This window comes from Fundulus heteroclitus, chromosome 20, assembly GCF_011125445.2.
Source record: "Fundulus heteroclitus isolate FHET01 chromosome 20, MU-UCD_Fhet_4.1, whole genome shotgun sequence".
NCBI lineage: Eukaryota > Metazoa > Chordata > Actinopteri > Cyprinodontiformes > Fundulidae > Fundulus > Fundulus heteroclitus.
Window position 1 is genome coordinate 14530233 of NC_046380.1, and position 16976 is coordinate 14547208.

Below are 16976 nucleotides of genomic sequence, written 5' to 3' on the forward strand. Positions count from 1 at the left end.
TTTGGATTATTTTTCCACCTGTTCTGCACATCTAGGGAATTTTATTCATTTTTTTTAAGTTTATTTCTTTTTTTCCCATTGTTATTGTGCTTTGCAACATGGCAGTGTTGTGTTGAGGGTGATGTACAGCGTTCGTTATTCACCACGCAGTGGTTTATGTTCTGTGGATTGTATTTAGTAAACAGTTGACTTTTGAAGGCAATTATTTGCGCTGGTTTTTATTTATGGGCATCAGAGTTAAGGCAGCTGAAAAGCAATGCAGTCCATACTTGTTTCTTAAACATTTTTACAAAAACCTCAAGTTCACTTCCTCCTATGTTGTGTTGGCTTGTCATGAACTGTATAATCCCACACAAATATATATATATATATATATATATATATATATATATATATATATATATATATATATATATATATATATATATATATATATATATATATATTTGTTTGTTTATTTGTTTGTTTTTTTATACATTTACATTGAAAGGGTATGAACACATTTTCAAGATACTGTGAATGTTAGCCTTGATTCTTCAGAGAGGCAGTTTTCCCCCCCCCCCTCCAGACAGACAAATAACTTTGCAGGGCTGGATCAAGTTGTCCTTGACTCCGGGTAAACTCTTCCTCTGGCATTCAAGCTGCTTGTCACTGTTCACATTAACCATTTGGCCTTTTTAAGTTTTCTCTTCCAGCAGCTGAACTCCAGATTCCCATCACTTCTAATCATTTGCATTCGTTTGTTCAGCTGTGGTCAAATCCAAAGCCAGTTTAAGGTCTTATCAGTCTCAGCTGTACGCTCTCTCACCTGGCCCCGCTCCCCCGCCTCTTGACGCATCACTATTTCAGTTTTAGTGCCGTCTCCGTTGCCTTCAGCTCTCTCGGCTTTGGCCTGGAACCAATTCAAGCCTTTTAAAATTCCAAATGTCAGCCTTGTTTCCTCGTCATTGTGCTCCTAAGGCCAGAACCGCAGCGCTTTCTCGGCCCACCGACGGCTCCCAGCAAGACTGCTGCTGTTGTTTTCCAGCCGCACACGGATAAGCCGAGCCTTTGTTTGTGCCACACTCTCATCCCTGTGTCAGTACTTTACACGAATTGCTGATCATTTCCTTGCCTTTTTCTTGTTAGCGCGTGGTTGTGAGTGCATTTTTCTTTTTTCTAAAAAGTGATCATTTTAGCATTTAGGAAGCAGGTGGGCTTGGGTTTACAGGTTTATTAAGAAAATTATTAATCTAGAGGTTTAACTGGTGAGTGGGGGTTGCAAACTTGTAGGTTGTTATATGCTGGTGAAGATTCTCAGTCATCCAGGGCATGGTCATTCGTCATTCATTTGTTTTTTACCTTTTTTTGGAAAAACTTGTAGGTTGTTTTTGGTAACCTAGAATATTATAGTGTCTTTGAGATTCTTGTTACTTCCGATTGTGATGCTCTCTGGGCTGTGTTGTGTTTTTAACATTGAGAATGAACCTACATTTAGAGTAAGAATAATGTTAGCATGTCATCAATGTATCAAATTGTCAGTTAAACACCATCGTACACGCACGCTGAAATGCTGAAAAACGGAAATGCGTGACTCATGCTCTTCTGCTTTGAACCTCATTTTCTTTCCATCATGAGCACAGGAAGCAGTAAACATATTTAAACCACCACTTCTGCTTCTGAATGCACACAGATGCGGTCTTTCTGCTCTTTCCTTTTTTCAATTTTTGTTATGCTGGTCTCAAGAGTATTGAGTAAATTATGTCATAACACGCTGAGTACCACTTTGGATTTCCGTTGCTTTTAAAACTTGGGTTATAAAGCTCAGCATTCCAAGGCAAGGCAAGGCAAGGCAAGTTTATGTGTGCAGCACATTTCAGTAACAAGACAATTCAAAGTGCTGTAGATGAACACAACACAAGAAAAGAAAACAAAGGAATTACAGGAATTACAAAGGAAAAGCACACTTCAAAAACACAAAACATATCAAATACAACAGTTGCATTAGAAGAATAAAGAGCAATGTTGTTTCCAGTTTCTTGGTCTGTTTTACATGAAGAGTTAAAAAAGATTGAACAAAAACGATGCCACTTTCAGGGTTTAAATCAATTGATCTGGGCTGTAAATATTACCTAAGACCCTCAGATTCAGGGAATGGTGTTCGTCCCTACCTAATTGTTATATAAGCCGGTGAGGTTTGCTAACTAAGGTTAGCTGCCGTTAGCAATGAAAGCTAAAAAAACAAAATGCTCCCGTGTGTTTTAGATTGCAAACACTAAACCTACGTATTTAATTACAGTGGATGATTAGTGGATGGACATTCTGAGCAGCAATATTGGATCGTTTGGTTGTTCTAGTTTATTTTTTTCAACTTGGAACTTAGTATATTTATTTTCTGAGCTACCAGTTCGTATTTTAGTTTTTAGAGGCAGCTCATCTTTTTGCTGTGCTTTTATTTCAAATGTCTCCCCCTTTCTGCAGACTCCTGACCCAAAACACGGTGGCCTTACAATGTAGCCTTACAATGACTCTAATTTAGGCAAAAAAAAAAAAAGATAATTGCATGGCTTAAATGACTTATTTAAAACGCATTAAAAAAATTACAGGTTAAAAATATATTCTGCCAAAAGTATAATTCAATCTGGATCTTAAAAGCCTTGCTCAGAGTCTGGATCCATGCCACAATTAGCTATTTTAGGACCTCTGCACTAGAAGATAAATAATCTCTAAAAGTTATGCAGCATCAGCTGAAATTTATTTAAACCCTCAAAGCACAAATAGTGGGTTATTTTTGTTCATGACCTCTGAAAAAATGCTTTTCTTCACACTTTTTATAAGCATTTTTACAGTTTAGAGGTGAAACAGTGGACTCGTTTAGCAGCTGCTCAGCCATTTTTTGATAGTCAACAGAGACTTAGTGGGGAAATTTCTCTCAGGTTGCTGTGCCTGTACTTTGGGATTATTTATTTATTTATTTTTTATGTGGAGTTAAAGTTGATATGTGGATTCTCAACACAGATTTCAACATCGAATGGCACAGAAAGCAAGCCTTTTCATGCTTCCATTTAGACGTTTCAGCATCTGTCAGACTTCTGATTTGACTTTGTCCAGTTTCAGGGGTTAAAATAGAAACCATTCAGTGAGAAAACGTCTAAGTCTTTATTTATATCGTCACCTGAGGAAATGGGGCTGCTTAGAGGAAATGTTTGTTATTCAGTTGTGTGTCATGTCAGCATTCTTGTTCCTCTCACCTCTCAATGTAGTCATTTCATTCCTTCGCATGTGTTGAACATTAATTCGTCCCCCACCACAAAGTCAGAGCAGAGCTGATTTATGCGATTGGATTTAAATGCGAATACACATTTTTCCGCTGACTGTTGCCTTATTTGGACCCAGATTTATGAGTATAGGAGAGCAAGGTCACGGATGTGGCACAAGTGACCAAGAAAACAGGTGGATGTTTTGCTTTAGAGCAGAAGGAGACAGTCAGAGCCAAATGTTCTGCTTAACTCGCTTACATCTGACTCAGAATATTATCTCTTTGCTTGTTGTTTGCATTTCCCAGAATTACATCCGATGTGTCTTCCTGCTTTTAAAAAAAATAAAATTTTGTTCCTCTATTTGTTTTTATTTTCTGCTCGACTGTCACTTCTTTTCTCAGACACCACAAACCTCTAGAGATCGTGCCTCTGCTCATCTTCTGTGTAAAACCAAATTAAAGGAAGCATCTATTCTCTTCACCAAATAAGTTATAGTTAGAGCACGCAAAGTAGTCTTTAGGGTCTGCTAAGCTTTCGTACCAAGTTCGGAAAGTCGGATATCTGTAATTTTTCGAGCAATATGAATTACGATGTAGTTGCATGAATTAATCTCTCAAAGCTCCTTCGACAACACATTCATTCGCAGTAAATGCTGTGCATTATTCTTAAACCTTCATATGGAGAATTGTGCAATCAGACATTCCTGAGAAATTAAAGTGTGCAAATATGCGTTATTGTAATGTGTAACAGACACAATCTTCTCAGCAGGGGGCGATACCCCTCACTGCTTTTGGGAAGTAGCTGTTTTGGAGTCTGTTAGTTTTGAATTTAATGTTCCTGAAGCCTTTACCCGATGGAAGAGGGTCACACGGTGCATTGCCCGGATTGGAGGGATCCGTGGCAATGCATCTGGCCCTTCTCTGGACTCATGCTCCATGAACCACGTCCAGATCTTGCAGACGGCATTGCACAATCCCCTGTGTTGTCCTCACCACCTGTGCTAAGTCCATCCTCTCCTTCACTGTGCAGCTCCCACTGTAATACTGAGACATTAAATACTCTCTATGGCATAATCTTGGTAAATGTCATAACAGTGTGACTTGGGATTCATAAATAAACATTTAAACAGGGAAAATGTCTTTGTTATTGGGTATATTGGGTATATTGCAAACATAAACCCTAGCTGATGATTAGTCTGTCCAGCTATCCATTCCTGTTATGCCGGTGTTTCTCTGCAGTGCTTTGGAGGTCATTGCATGAGATTCGGGTTCCAACCTGGAGAGTTCACCACTCCATCACAGGGCGTACAACCTCTCACTTATCCCTAATCTGCTCATACCCAAGTCAAACATATGTTTTTGGAATGAAGCCAGAGTACCTGGAGAGACCCCACGTATGCGCAGGGAGAAGATGCTAACTCCCTTTAGATTTACCGAACCCAGGCGTTCTGTTGCCACCAACTGTTCCATTGTGCATCCCGTGTATCCCGCTACATCAATCAACAAATAACAGTGAGGTTTTACTGAAAAACATGCTTCAGGCTGACATCTGTTGTTTTGGCAATGAAACAACTGAGGTGGTTTTAGTTTGTTCACCACCTTAGCACCACTTAACATCTTAAAACATATTTGTGCAGCGGTAAACATTTGGTGTCACCAAATAAACTGCTGGCATAGAAAGCCTGAATACATAGACGTTAAATAATCAGGTAATATTCATAGCAGTCCAAGCAGCTCTTTCCTGTATATTTATGTTGCATATGCTGCATTATTGCGATCAATTTTGCAGTTCATTGTGCAGCCTGAATGTATCGGCATGAAATATTTATTTATTTACAATTTGTTTTTTCACATAGTGTAAACATCAGGGCGTCATGATTAGTAATTTAGCCATTATAGGCCAGAGTTTAACATTTTATGGCACTTGGATGTTTTCATTCCAATTCTGAAAAGTGCTTGAAAAATAACAAAATAAAAATATTTTTTGTACAAGCGTGTTTTTATTAGTGTCATTTATTGCGATATTGCATATTAAAATGCCCAAACAGACCTGCAATTAATTTGCGATTAACTATCGACATTATACGATTAATCGCAATTAAATTTTTTTTATCGTTTGACAGCCCTAATATATATATAAATATTCTTCCCAAGTGTGTAATATCAGTCCGCCCCTCCACGGCCACACATACTACCTGAGAGGGAGAGCTATCCGTCTCTGTCAGGAGGACAGAGTAGTTGGACGACGCTGCCCTGTTTCTAACAGAAGGCCAAAATAAATTTCAGTGTTATATTGAGTTAACTTACTTGGTTTATTGATGCTAGTGCGTACTCCAGGTATGGATTGCCTTACATGAATTTAGTTTGGACATTACAGTCAGGCAGTCTTGCAGACAGCTCAAGAGTCCTGTTGTCGAGTTGATCTGGTAGTGACACATTTTAACAGTTTTTTTTTATCACATTGTACCACTTAAAATCAGTCAGTAAGCACAAAAAGTACGGTAATCGTGGATAAGGCTCACCGGATTATGAGGCGCACTATCAATTTTTGAGAAAATGTAAGGATTTTAAGTGTGCCTTATAGTCTGAAAAATACGGTATAAACCGGAAAAAGAGCAATATTTTTTCATCTAGTAGGTAAAAAAAAGGATTATACATTTATTAAGTCAAATATCTCTTTGCTACTTTAAATTAAAGGGATCTTAAACCTTAAAAAAAATCCAAAATAAATCTGGAAGAAACTCTTGTGGCATCATATAATTCAGTGAGAGTCAACTAAATTCATGGAAGCCCTTGTCGTAGCAGCAGCAGCAGCTGTCAGTATTTTGTTTTTATCTACTGAGAGCCTTTTTTTATTTTACTTGTTTGCTTTTCTCTTTTCTGTTTCAGTCTTCAGTGAAATCAATCTTGATTTATAATGGGATAATCTGCAATTTCTGTGGCGAGATTTTGTATTTTACTGGGACTAATGTTTTACATCATCTCAGCACAAAGAGCAGGGAGATCGCATCAGATAGGTCGACTGAAGGCATGAGACGATGACAACAGAGACCTGCGGAAAGCTTTTTACTCCGAACCTTCGAGTGTTCTCATCATGTCTATCCCCCCACCCCCCCACCCCCCGTCTGTGACAGAGTAATCTCATCCTTCACTGCTGCTTTCTGCGGTCACTTACTCTGTTTTACTGTCTCGGGTTTTGCTCACACTCACATCAACTGGCTCCGATGGAGAAGGAAATAACAGTTTTTTCCGACAGTTTTCACAAAGCCTCTCCTCCCAGCTTCTCACTCACACCCAGCCTAACAAGGAAAATGCTTCCTCCGCCTCCATGCCTTTGTCTGTCTGTCTCTGTTGATGGGTGTGAGTTCTGGGTGCTTTTCCAGTTTCGTCTGGCATCCAGGAAGCAGCCCACACAACGCCTGACACGTAGGAATACTGTCTCCAGATTTGCTTAATGTGTTCTCAGTTTTCCACCCAGCATTATGCTACTAAAAAAGTCTACTGAAGAGACCCGGCCTGACGTTTTTACTTTTTAATGTTTTATGAGCTTCTTGTTCCTCTGTGCCGCACAGACAAGTGATCACAGTGGGAATAGAACGAAGAGAGAAACTCGTCTCTCTAAAGCACATCAGCTCAGCAAAGGAGTTTTCACATCAAGTTAGGGGAGGTTGGATAAAAACAGCAGCTTCAAACACATTTTCTCCTTCCTGCTGTTCGCCAATGTCTCAATATTAATTTGATGTATCCCACAGGTGATGAGAAATGTTGAAAAATGTGGAATTCTATTGCTCATCACTGGACATTTTTCAGACATGTTATAAAAACCTTAAATAACTGGTTTTGTGAAAGGAATATTCATCCTTTTTTTCCCCCCCTTCACAGTGTTGCATAGACAACTATGAGGAGATGGTGAAGCTCCTGTTGGACCGGGGAGCCAACGTTAACGCTCAGGACAACGAACTGTGGACGCCGCTGCACGCTGCTGCGACCTGCGGCCACGCGGGACTGGTCAAAATACTCATTGCGCAGTAAGTCATGTAGACACCCCAGTTTAATGGATATTTATTTTTAAAACCCACCTCTACTGGTGTCTGGAAATGTTGCCTCAAGATCCTTTAACTTCCTTGTTTATTTTTGTCATTTAAATTAATTTCTCTAAATTGCTTTGTAACAATTATTCAACTAAACTGTCTAATAATTTGACCCATTTTCAACATTTGAATAGTTATGAAAAGTATTATAGGGATGGATGATAATTGAATAACAATATATATATCGATCTATAGATTTGTATCGATGATAGAAAAAAAGTTCAATAAAAATTTCAATAGAGTAACAGTTTTTTTTTCCTTTTGCTTTCTAGTCATGTAGATTAATATCACAGTCATTATTCCTCCCAACCAATCACAACGCAGACCCAGGAACACTCCATCACCAAACTCCGCCCCCTTCAAAGAGTTCAGAGAGCACATCTTCTTTTTAATCTTTAAAAACTTGCAGTTTTGGTAAAAAGTTGGTTAAATAAAGGTTTAAGTTTGAATTCAGTGTTTGTGTGTTCTGTATCTAAAAATAGGTCGCTAAACAACAGTACTTTGATAATTGATAATTATCGATATCGATCAATATGATTTTTTTTTTTTATCGATATGCTTTTTTTCTATATCGTACAGCCCTAAAGGTTCGAAAAAGTTTGATAAGTGGAAAGGCATTTGTGTTCAAACAGTTTCTCTATGTTCTTAAAAAGCACAAACTATATAAAAAAACCTAAAAGGCAGAAAAAAAAAATCAACAAATAAATGGCAGCTAATTTATTTTAGAAAATTAGTTTAGGCCACTTGTTTAACAATAAATAAAAGCTTTAATCTGTGGTTGGGCTAGATATGCTTGCAAACACAATGCCTTTGTAACAATTGTTACAAAGAAGTCAATCTAGTGCTTAGGACCTTACCTCAATTAGAAGTGAACCAAATATCAGCCACTTGATTGGCTCTGATCACTGATTGGCAGTTCAGTGACTAAAACAGGGTTTCATTCATGTGTATTGAATCCATTAAACTAAATAATCTTCACCATTTTAGTCCATAAACATCAACCAACAAATTGCAACAAGTAGGCCAGGTGTTTTAAAATGTATAGTAAATGATTACAAGAGAATGAAGAAGTAACTTTTGACATGACTATTTTAAAAGATCTCAAAATAAACTAAATGACATGAGTGTAGCTGACCTTGGTTAGCTTACTTACTCTTCGCCATGAATTGCTGCAAGATGTTGCATGAATACAGAGTTGTGCTTTAGTTTTGCACGTCTTCCATTTTTATGAGCTAGTTCACAACATGCAACATGCAAGCATTAAACACACATGTTACAAAGCTTTAAAGGTGAGTAATAAGGATTACCTTTTAGCCCTTAAAAGCTTGAAATACGAATACATGTAAAGCTACTGTTATAAATAATACTTTAAATGAGGAGTTAACGCTCTTTAAACACATAATGCATATGATTAATAGCTCCCATAGTTCTTCTCTCTATTCTTAAAACAGAAAATCTCCTACTCTTTAAACGCAGTGAGCTCAGCTGTTTTCATCCATGAACACAAGGTATTTTCTGCTGAACGTGCATTGCTTTAACCGGACTATCTCTGCAGTAGGAGTGCTTCTCCAGCACAGACTACAGAGTCTGCATACCGGAGAAATATCTCACTGGCCTGATGAAAATACAGGAAAGCTGCCTGAGTAGAGCTTAAATCTAGCAGAAAATCGTGCATAAACTGTGCTCTTGGACTGTATGGAGACATCCAGCTTTATGGTTGATACAGCCTAGATGCTAACCCAATAGCAACAAGGAATTCAAATGCACACATGTCAGAGCAGGAACAGATTTAACACCAGCCGTACGGTGATGAATGCTTCCCATTTACAGGAATAAAATATGGTTCATCAGATTTACATTTAAAACAGGTTTCCTTCAGGCCGATTGATCAGAGGAGGAGATCACAGGTTAGACCTAAAATCAAAAGAAATTCTGACAGGGAAGGTTAGGATTTCTGTGAAATAGGAAAATTAGCGCAGTAAGAAAGAATGGTGCTGAATTTATACCATGCTTTTCTAGTCATACTGACCACTCAAGGCGCTTTACACTATAGCCACATTCACCCATTCAGTCCAATCCAATTAGTAGTCCTCTAATATTAGCAACAAACTCTGATTATCCCCAAAACTGATACTAGGATTTGGATTAATAGTTTTGCTTGAGTTTTTTTTTTTTAAACAATTGGTTCAATATGGGGATAAATAATTGCTGCATATGATTTAATGTGATTATTAATTGGCGATACCTAAAGTAAGTGCTGTAGTAAAGTACTATTTGGATGATAGGTAAGTTTTGTTTTAAGATAAGTGTTTATTTTTGTTAATCCCTGATTTTTATCTTTACTTTTATTGTCCTATTGATTAATACAACAAAATTATTGGTATAATTAAAGGTAAATAGCCCCAATCACTAGGTTTAAATCTCCAAGTGAAGTGAAAATCCCATCTCTCTGTTTAAAGCTGCACTCGTGAAACTGATTATTGCTGTGAGGAAAGGCTTGGACTAGAAAATCCCCTAAAGAAAATAACAGCTTGGTAAATGTTTACGTTTGTGTGTTATTAGGTAGATTTGCAGCAGTGGATAACAAAATAGCAATTTACTGGAGCCTGAATTGGTTTTCTTTGACTTTTTGGTGTGAAAGAATTACAATTTTCTCTAAAAAAAAATAACGCAGGATGCAATTTGGAGTGACAACATTAATATTGATGCACATAGCAGTGGTGGAAATTGCAATCTCAACACAATAACACGTAGAAAAAACAGAACATTAAGATTATTTAAAGAAAAAATATATACCAAAGCAAAGAGATACCAGTGAAACCATGGTAGCAGTGTGTGATCACTCCAAAAAGAAACAGTGGCACACATATCACATATATAATGACTAATTCTATCCTGTCCTTGTCACCGATTGACTTGCCGTCCATCTTTATTATGAAAATGCTTTTAATAATTCAGTAGTGCTGACACAAGCTCCTGTCTTTGTCACCTAAATTAACAGTGAATAGCTGGGATAGTATGACTCACACATTGACATTTCTCATCAGGATTTAATGAGATGGCTTTTATTAAGTTTTAATTATAGCTTAATGAAGATATAAAATCAAGCTATGTGCAGGCTCTAAGGGGAACCTCAGAGAAATGAAAGTCAAGGCTTTACACCCACATTGTTTCTGTTTATGAATGCAGAACCCTGTAATAAAGCTTACACAAACCTGCTGTGCTAATACCATTTGGTTTATGATTTTATCTGAACTGCTGCTTATTAATGATTTATTTCATTTAAAAACATTTCTTAGTTTCTTCCTGGGGCTTGGGTCAGTTTAAATATGAGGTTTCAGTTTTTTTGCTAGTCACATTTTGAGTGTATTTATCACAGCTAGAGCCTTCATTAATATGTAAAACATTTTTTCTTTTTTAATCCACACAATATCCATTGTAAATGAATATTGCACACTGGTTTAAATATTAATCTGCTCATTTTCTACAGCGGTGCAGATCTTCTGGCAGTCAACTCAGATGGAAACATGCCCTATGACCTGTGTGAGGACGATCCAACGCTGGACATCATAGAGACTGCCATGGCAAACAGAGGTAGGGTGTGAAAATGTAAAAAGACGTCAAATCTACAGCAGAGACTCATTTGTTTGCACCTATGTGCGATAAATGGTTAGGTTTGGTTTCAAAGGAGTAAAATACCAAATTGTTACTGTTTTAATACAAAACGATCGCAATTGTTTAAAAGGATGTTATTGATTCCTAAAAACAATAATCAACTAATCCTCCTGCTACTGAAGTAATAATACATACTGATATACTATTGAGCTTTTCTAGTTTGTATAATATCTACATTTATTTGTATTGTTCTTCTGACACTGGTTTTAAATCATTTCATCTTTATTTTAAAAGGTTAATTTTGAAACCCTCATGCTGTCTAAAATTCTGACAATGAATTTATAGACAGTGTCGGCCAAAAAAAGGAAGAATCAGGAGGTCCTTTTTGTAAGACAAGAAAAATGGGGGTAGAAAAAATTAACAAAAATATCATAAGGCAAGGAAAATGTATTTGTATATCTATGGAGCTAAATCGGGGTCAAAATGTATGTTCGATAAATAGATAAATAGATTCGATAAAATTTGAAATTGAAAGAAAGATTTGAAACTAAAAAATTAAAAAAATTAAAACCTATTTTTCAGATTCAAATTATTATTATTATTATTATTATTATTATTATTATTATTATTATTATTATTATTTATACTTTCAGATATATTTTTTTCCAGTGTCAAACTTTTGGCCCTGTTTTGGCATGCTTCAGTTCCTGAAGCAACAGCTGGGAATGCTTAGTCCAGCCTGTGTTGAGCTGTCAATCATGGTTTCACACCCATGTTATCTGAGGCCCAGCCCCCTATGCCACAATAGAGCCAAGAGTTTGAAACTGAGGAAAAAATCTGAAAGTGTAAAAAAAAAAGAAAAAAAATGGAATCTGAAAAATAATCTTGAAGGTTTTTTTTTCTAGATTCAAATATTTTCTTTTCAGTTTCACATTTTTTTGTTTTTTGAACAAACATGGCCCCGATTTAGCTCCATAAAACTCTCTTGTTAATTAATGTGCACAAGTACATAAATACAACGAACAAAGACAATTTTTTTTTTTTAAATGTAGGACTCAGACAAAAAAATAAAAAATAAAATGTTTTAATGCTTAGTTTGAACCTTCAGAGCCTCCAATCTGAAAAAAAATGAGAAAGGCAGGTAAAGTTGGGTTATTGGTGAGCCTCCACATTCCCAGCTGATCTATTTACCCTATGCACCTATCTAGTGCATAATTATGTTATGGATGCAAAAGTGAGCCATAAAGGAAGGTTTGTGAACTATAATCAGAACTATAATCTGAAAGGAGCTGTTAATTCCCAAAACTGGCAAACTGCAGAAAACACCAAGTAAGACATGATGAGAGGATCTTACTGAATTAAACTAAGTTTAAACATGATTGATTATAAAATGTTCATTATTTTCTGTAACTCACCCAGACGTAAAGGCATAACAGACACATTTGGAAAAGTGCCACCAAAGTGGACTTTTCCTAGCGACACGACTAAGTGTGTGGAGGAGCGGTATTTATTTTTTTTTTAATTGGGACTCGATGCTGCGGTGGTCAGGATGAGGGAAAGTGACCTGTTGAAACATGGAGTCACCATCTACTTTTGCTCCGTCCCTCTTTTTCTGGAATAAACTTCCCTTTTTCTACAATAAATGACAGCTAAACAAATCAATATGAGATTGCTTTCTCTCTTCCCAAGTTTTTTTCACTTTCTAAAAATGAATGTTTTCAACTTTTTATGTTTATTAGATTGCTTTGCTTCATTTCCATAAACTGTAACTTAGACAGGAAGCATCCAGCATAAAGGCCCTTTGAACACCGTCCTTCCCCTTACGGCTTGATGTTGTTTTGGCACTTTTCCTGCTCTGGGCTCCACAGGAACAGATTGCAGAAGAAAATGGCAGCAAAGCTGTGGCCACACATAGCTTTTAATGTCCCGTTCAGATTTAGGACCGGCTCGCCGGGTAAACTCTGATATATTCACAGCTCGCATGCTCGCTCTCCCGATGGGATGCAGATTAGGAGGCTGTATATTCATGCTGCGGCGCAGTAAACAGCTGCAGCCGGCGCAGTTTGTCTGTGATATTAGTGAGAGAGAGTTCAAGGAGAGCAGCGCTGACAAAACAGACTGCAGCAGATCAGCAAGAATGAAGGAGGGCAAGCTTGTGATGTGTTTCACATGTGTGGTTTGGAGAGATGATGCAGCTTTATTTCGCTTGGAGTAAAATCCACATTAGTGCTTGTTAATGTTTTGGTTTTTGTACTCTGGTAAATAGTTACATTTACAGAACGCCATGTGTGAGAAAAGCTGCTAAAGGAAGAAAATTGAGCTGGCAGTGATTTTGCATTTAAGAAAACTGGGGAAATGTTTATTGGCTGCTAGAAATGTAATCTGCCTTACAGTATAGTAGTTTGGTAGATGTGTAAGCCTTTTTTCTTAGTTTAATAAGCTTAATAAGCATAAATAAGCACATTGGGTTACTTGCCGGACGTGACCAGCAGCATCTTCTGGAGGATCAGAGACTGCAGGAAGCTGATGCCACCCACCAGGAGATAGCTTGGACTTTAAAGTGCAGTAAATGGAGACTTTTTCCCTTTTCTTGTGCTGATTTATGTAAATGTAGAGTTTGTGTAAACAGGATGGAGCATTGTGTCATATTTACTGCAGAAACTGGGTGTGAGGGAAAATGTTTTCTCTTCCAAAGAAGAGGATCTCTGATAGCCTTCATGAACATCATGATTTCTTATTCATCAGTAGCTGATATACAGCTTACATAAACCATTTTTCTCACCAACAAAAAATCAGATTCAACTTTTCCTGTTTTAGATCAGGTAGGATTACCACGATTAGATTTCCACAATGCCAAAAGAAAATCAATTTTTTTATTTTATTTAACTTTCTTCAAATTGAGACGTTTACATATATTTCCTTAGTATTTGGAAGAATTGTTGTTAAAACTGAATGACTGGGATGTTTTAGGTGACAGTCGGCCCACAATACTTTCGCTGGATTTTTGTCCAGTTCTCTCTGACATAACTGGTGTGGCTGAGTTTTGGGGAGTACACCAGTCCACCCTGAGGCAAAACACCCACACAGCCTGATTCTGCTTCATATGGTGCCTCGTATCCCAATCAAGCAAGGCAGATACGTAAAGCAGTAAGAGAATAAAACAACTGAAGCTGCAACAAACAAAGACCCAGTTCTATCGGATTAAAATATATTCGGATTAAATAATCAGATTGTACCGTTTATATGTGCGCACACAATCAATTAACACTAGAAGACCCAGGGAATTTCATTTCTCTTGCCAGCCCCCCTCCCCTCTTCAAGTTTGTGTATTCACTCTACCTTGCTAACTGTGACTCTTGTAATGCAAATAACCTGTGATAAGACCAGCCCTTCTACAAGAGACTGGAGAAAGGCTGAAACAAACTGGGTTCAGAACAGGAGCATGTTCCAACACTTTTCATTACCTGGCCCGGCAACATCAGACCTTTTTTGCAGGAATATATTGATAAGTCATATCTGAATCTTTTATTTAGGCAAACCTATTGAACAACCAGATATCATACGGGTCCTAGTTCCTGAGCTGAGAAAAGGTCATAACCATGCTTTTCCAACAAGGCAAGGCAGAGCCTATTTCTATTGTCCATTCACCAACTCACTATATGAAAGAAAGAATAATTGTATTTTGTCTTGTCTCGCCTTTTTATGTCATTCAAAATTTAATCTTAGAGAATGACAAACAGTATGCCTTTAGTATTGGAGTAACATTTATGTCACACAAGGAACAGCCGTAGTGCCCCCACCCACCACCCCAGCTTTTAGGTAAAACACTCCTCAACAGAGAGGCTTGAACTAAAACAAAAACTGAAGGGGTGGAATGGTTCTGAGAGTTGTGAAGTACTGTTGGGGGGACTGGAGCCAAATACCACCCCAAACAGCTCAATTTTGAAAAACAACAGACAGAAGGTATAACTTCAGAAAGTTTTTTTTTTATTTCAGATAAAGAAAAGCAGTCTACATATGGATAAAGCACTAAATATAAAGTGGAAAAATGTAAAATACATTTGTCCCATCTAGCAGTTACCACATTCTCATGGTGAGCCTTTCCTACATTTGCCACAGGTAAACTGCCTTTACATTCTTACAATTGCCTTTTGATTTGCAAATGGCGCTCATTCCACTAGAGGAGAGCCGTTAACACCTTTGGGGGGATACTCGATACAAACTAGGTGCAGACTAAAGTCTGCACTTTGGGACTTTGAGTGTTAATCCGATCATAATATGCGTGTATATGCACCTGGCTTTGTTCAAAATATAACCACTCTGACATGCACAGTTATCAAATTCCCCTGATAAAACACAGAAGAACTACTTCCGTCTTTGCTTAACAAGAATAAATAGTAAAAAAAGCAGTATTAAACGAGTTTGTCTTCCGAGTGCCCAAGCTGGGCTTGCACAATGTTCTAATTACGGTTGAATCATTACCGAGTAAGCAACAATTTTGAGCTCTTTTATATTTTCCAACACAAAGGTTGTATCAGGAGCTCCGACAGTTTTGCTTCCCAACGTATTTCCGCCACTCACCAACACAGGAATACGTCACGTTTGTGTCGGGCACACATGCAAATCCACATGCGATTGAGCTTAATCTGATCACAATATTCCAATCGGTGTGTTTACAAGACGCCTTCTTATTCCAATCGGCCGTTTATTCCAATTACTTTAGTCTATGTAAACGTAGCTGGTGATGAGGAGTGTAAGAGACATGAAGAAGTACAAATCTCCAAAGCTGAGAAAAATGGTGATTTGCTCTGAATCAAAAACTAAAAGGACCATTTTAAGGGTAACCTACCCCAGATAAAATTTTTGTCTAATAAACTGAATACATGGATGTCTTGTAGTGCTGCCTACATGTCCTGGTCATTATTTTGACAATTTACTACATATTTATTGACATCCTGCTGCTGTGTCCAAAACTGTCTTTGTGGCGCCCTCCTCATGTTTACCGAGTGTACGGCATTTGAATTTTGAATCAGTATTTGTATCAGCTCAAAAGATATTCTGACGTCACCCAGGAAAACTTTATTTACCTTGTTTTAGTTGCCCAGACCACGCCCAGCCCTCATCCACCCACACATTCTCTGGTCCTTTAGCCACATTTTTCAAATATTACAAGTCTCATGTGCTTCACCACTGATATTCAAAAAAATAAAAAAATAAATGAAGGACAAAATAGGGTAAAGTTTGATGAGACTGGATGCCAGTTACAGTACTGGATAAGAGGTAAGCTACCTTGAACTTCTTTGTATTTTCCCTCCAAGGAGTCAGCTTTTCATGTAATCTTCAGGCTTTCTGAAGACTTTCAAAGTTTTTCTTTAAACCTCAGCTCCTTTTTTGCCCATTTTCTTTGCTCACAAATATGCCTTTTATGTTGTATAAAGTCACAATATAAAAAAGATGTAATCCCTCTGTCTATTCTGTGCTTTTAATGTGTAAATTATCTGAGCTGCAGCAGATTTGAACATTATTCAAATCTAACCCCAAGTGTACAAAACTACACATCCCAGATTTCATCCATCTCATTCTTTATTTAACAAATAGAAAGGCTAAAAGGAAAGGTTTGAGGAAAAAACCCCTAGATGCATACAAAATAAGCGAGTGTACTGTTATTCTTTCACCGTGACTGTACATACATAAATCTGTGGGAAGCTGTGCATCCTTAAGAAGGAGCATGCAACAAAAAGGCACCCCGTTATTCCTGCTTAGAGGTGCCCTTCGGCATCCAAGTAAATCCCAAATGAATTAGTGAGCTGCTTGGTGGTAAACATCACTGTGCGGAGGCAGGAGGATGCTGGAGCGTCATAAATCTTCGTATTTCCTAAGATAATTAAAGGCCAGAGTAACTCGGTTATGATGCGCTCTGCATTGTAAACAAGAGCAGGGTTAATAGCTTTGGATTTACTTTAACTGTTTTAATGGGACACATGATGCCACCTTGTGTTGGCTGCATCCTGCTTTGCAGCCAGTAATGGCAG

At 37.6% G+C, this 16976-nt stretch overlaps 1 protein-coding gene across 1 annotated transcript in view; it reads left to right on the plus strand.

Annotated features, from left to right (window-relative positions):
• The window catches only part of ppp1r16b (protein phosphatase 1, regulatory subunit 16B), a 161710-nt gene that overhangs the window by 127182 nt on the left and 17552 nt on the right, over window positions 1-16976 (plus strand). Inside the window, exons 4-5 of the mRNA XM_012876624.3 lie at window positions 7121-7266; window positions 10820-10923. Of these exons, the coding sequence (XP_012732078.2) occupies window positions 7121-7266; window positions 10820-10923 (250 nt within the window). The remainder of the gene's footprint in view (window positions 1-7120; window positions 7267-10819; window positions 10924-16976) is intronic.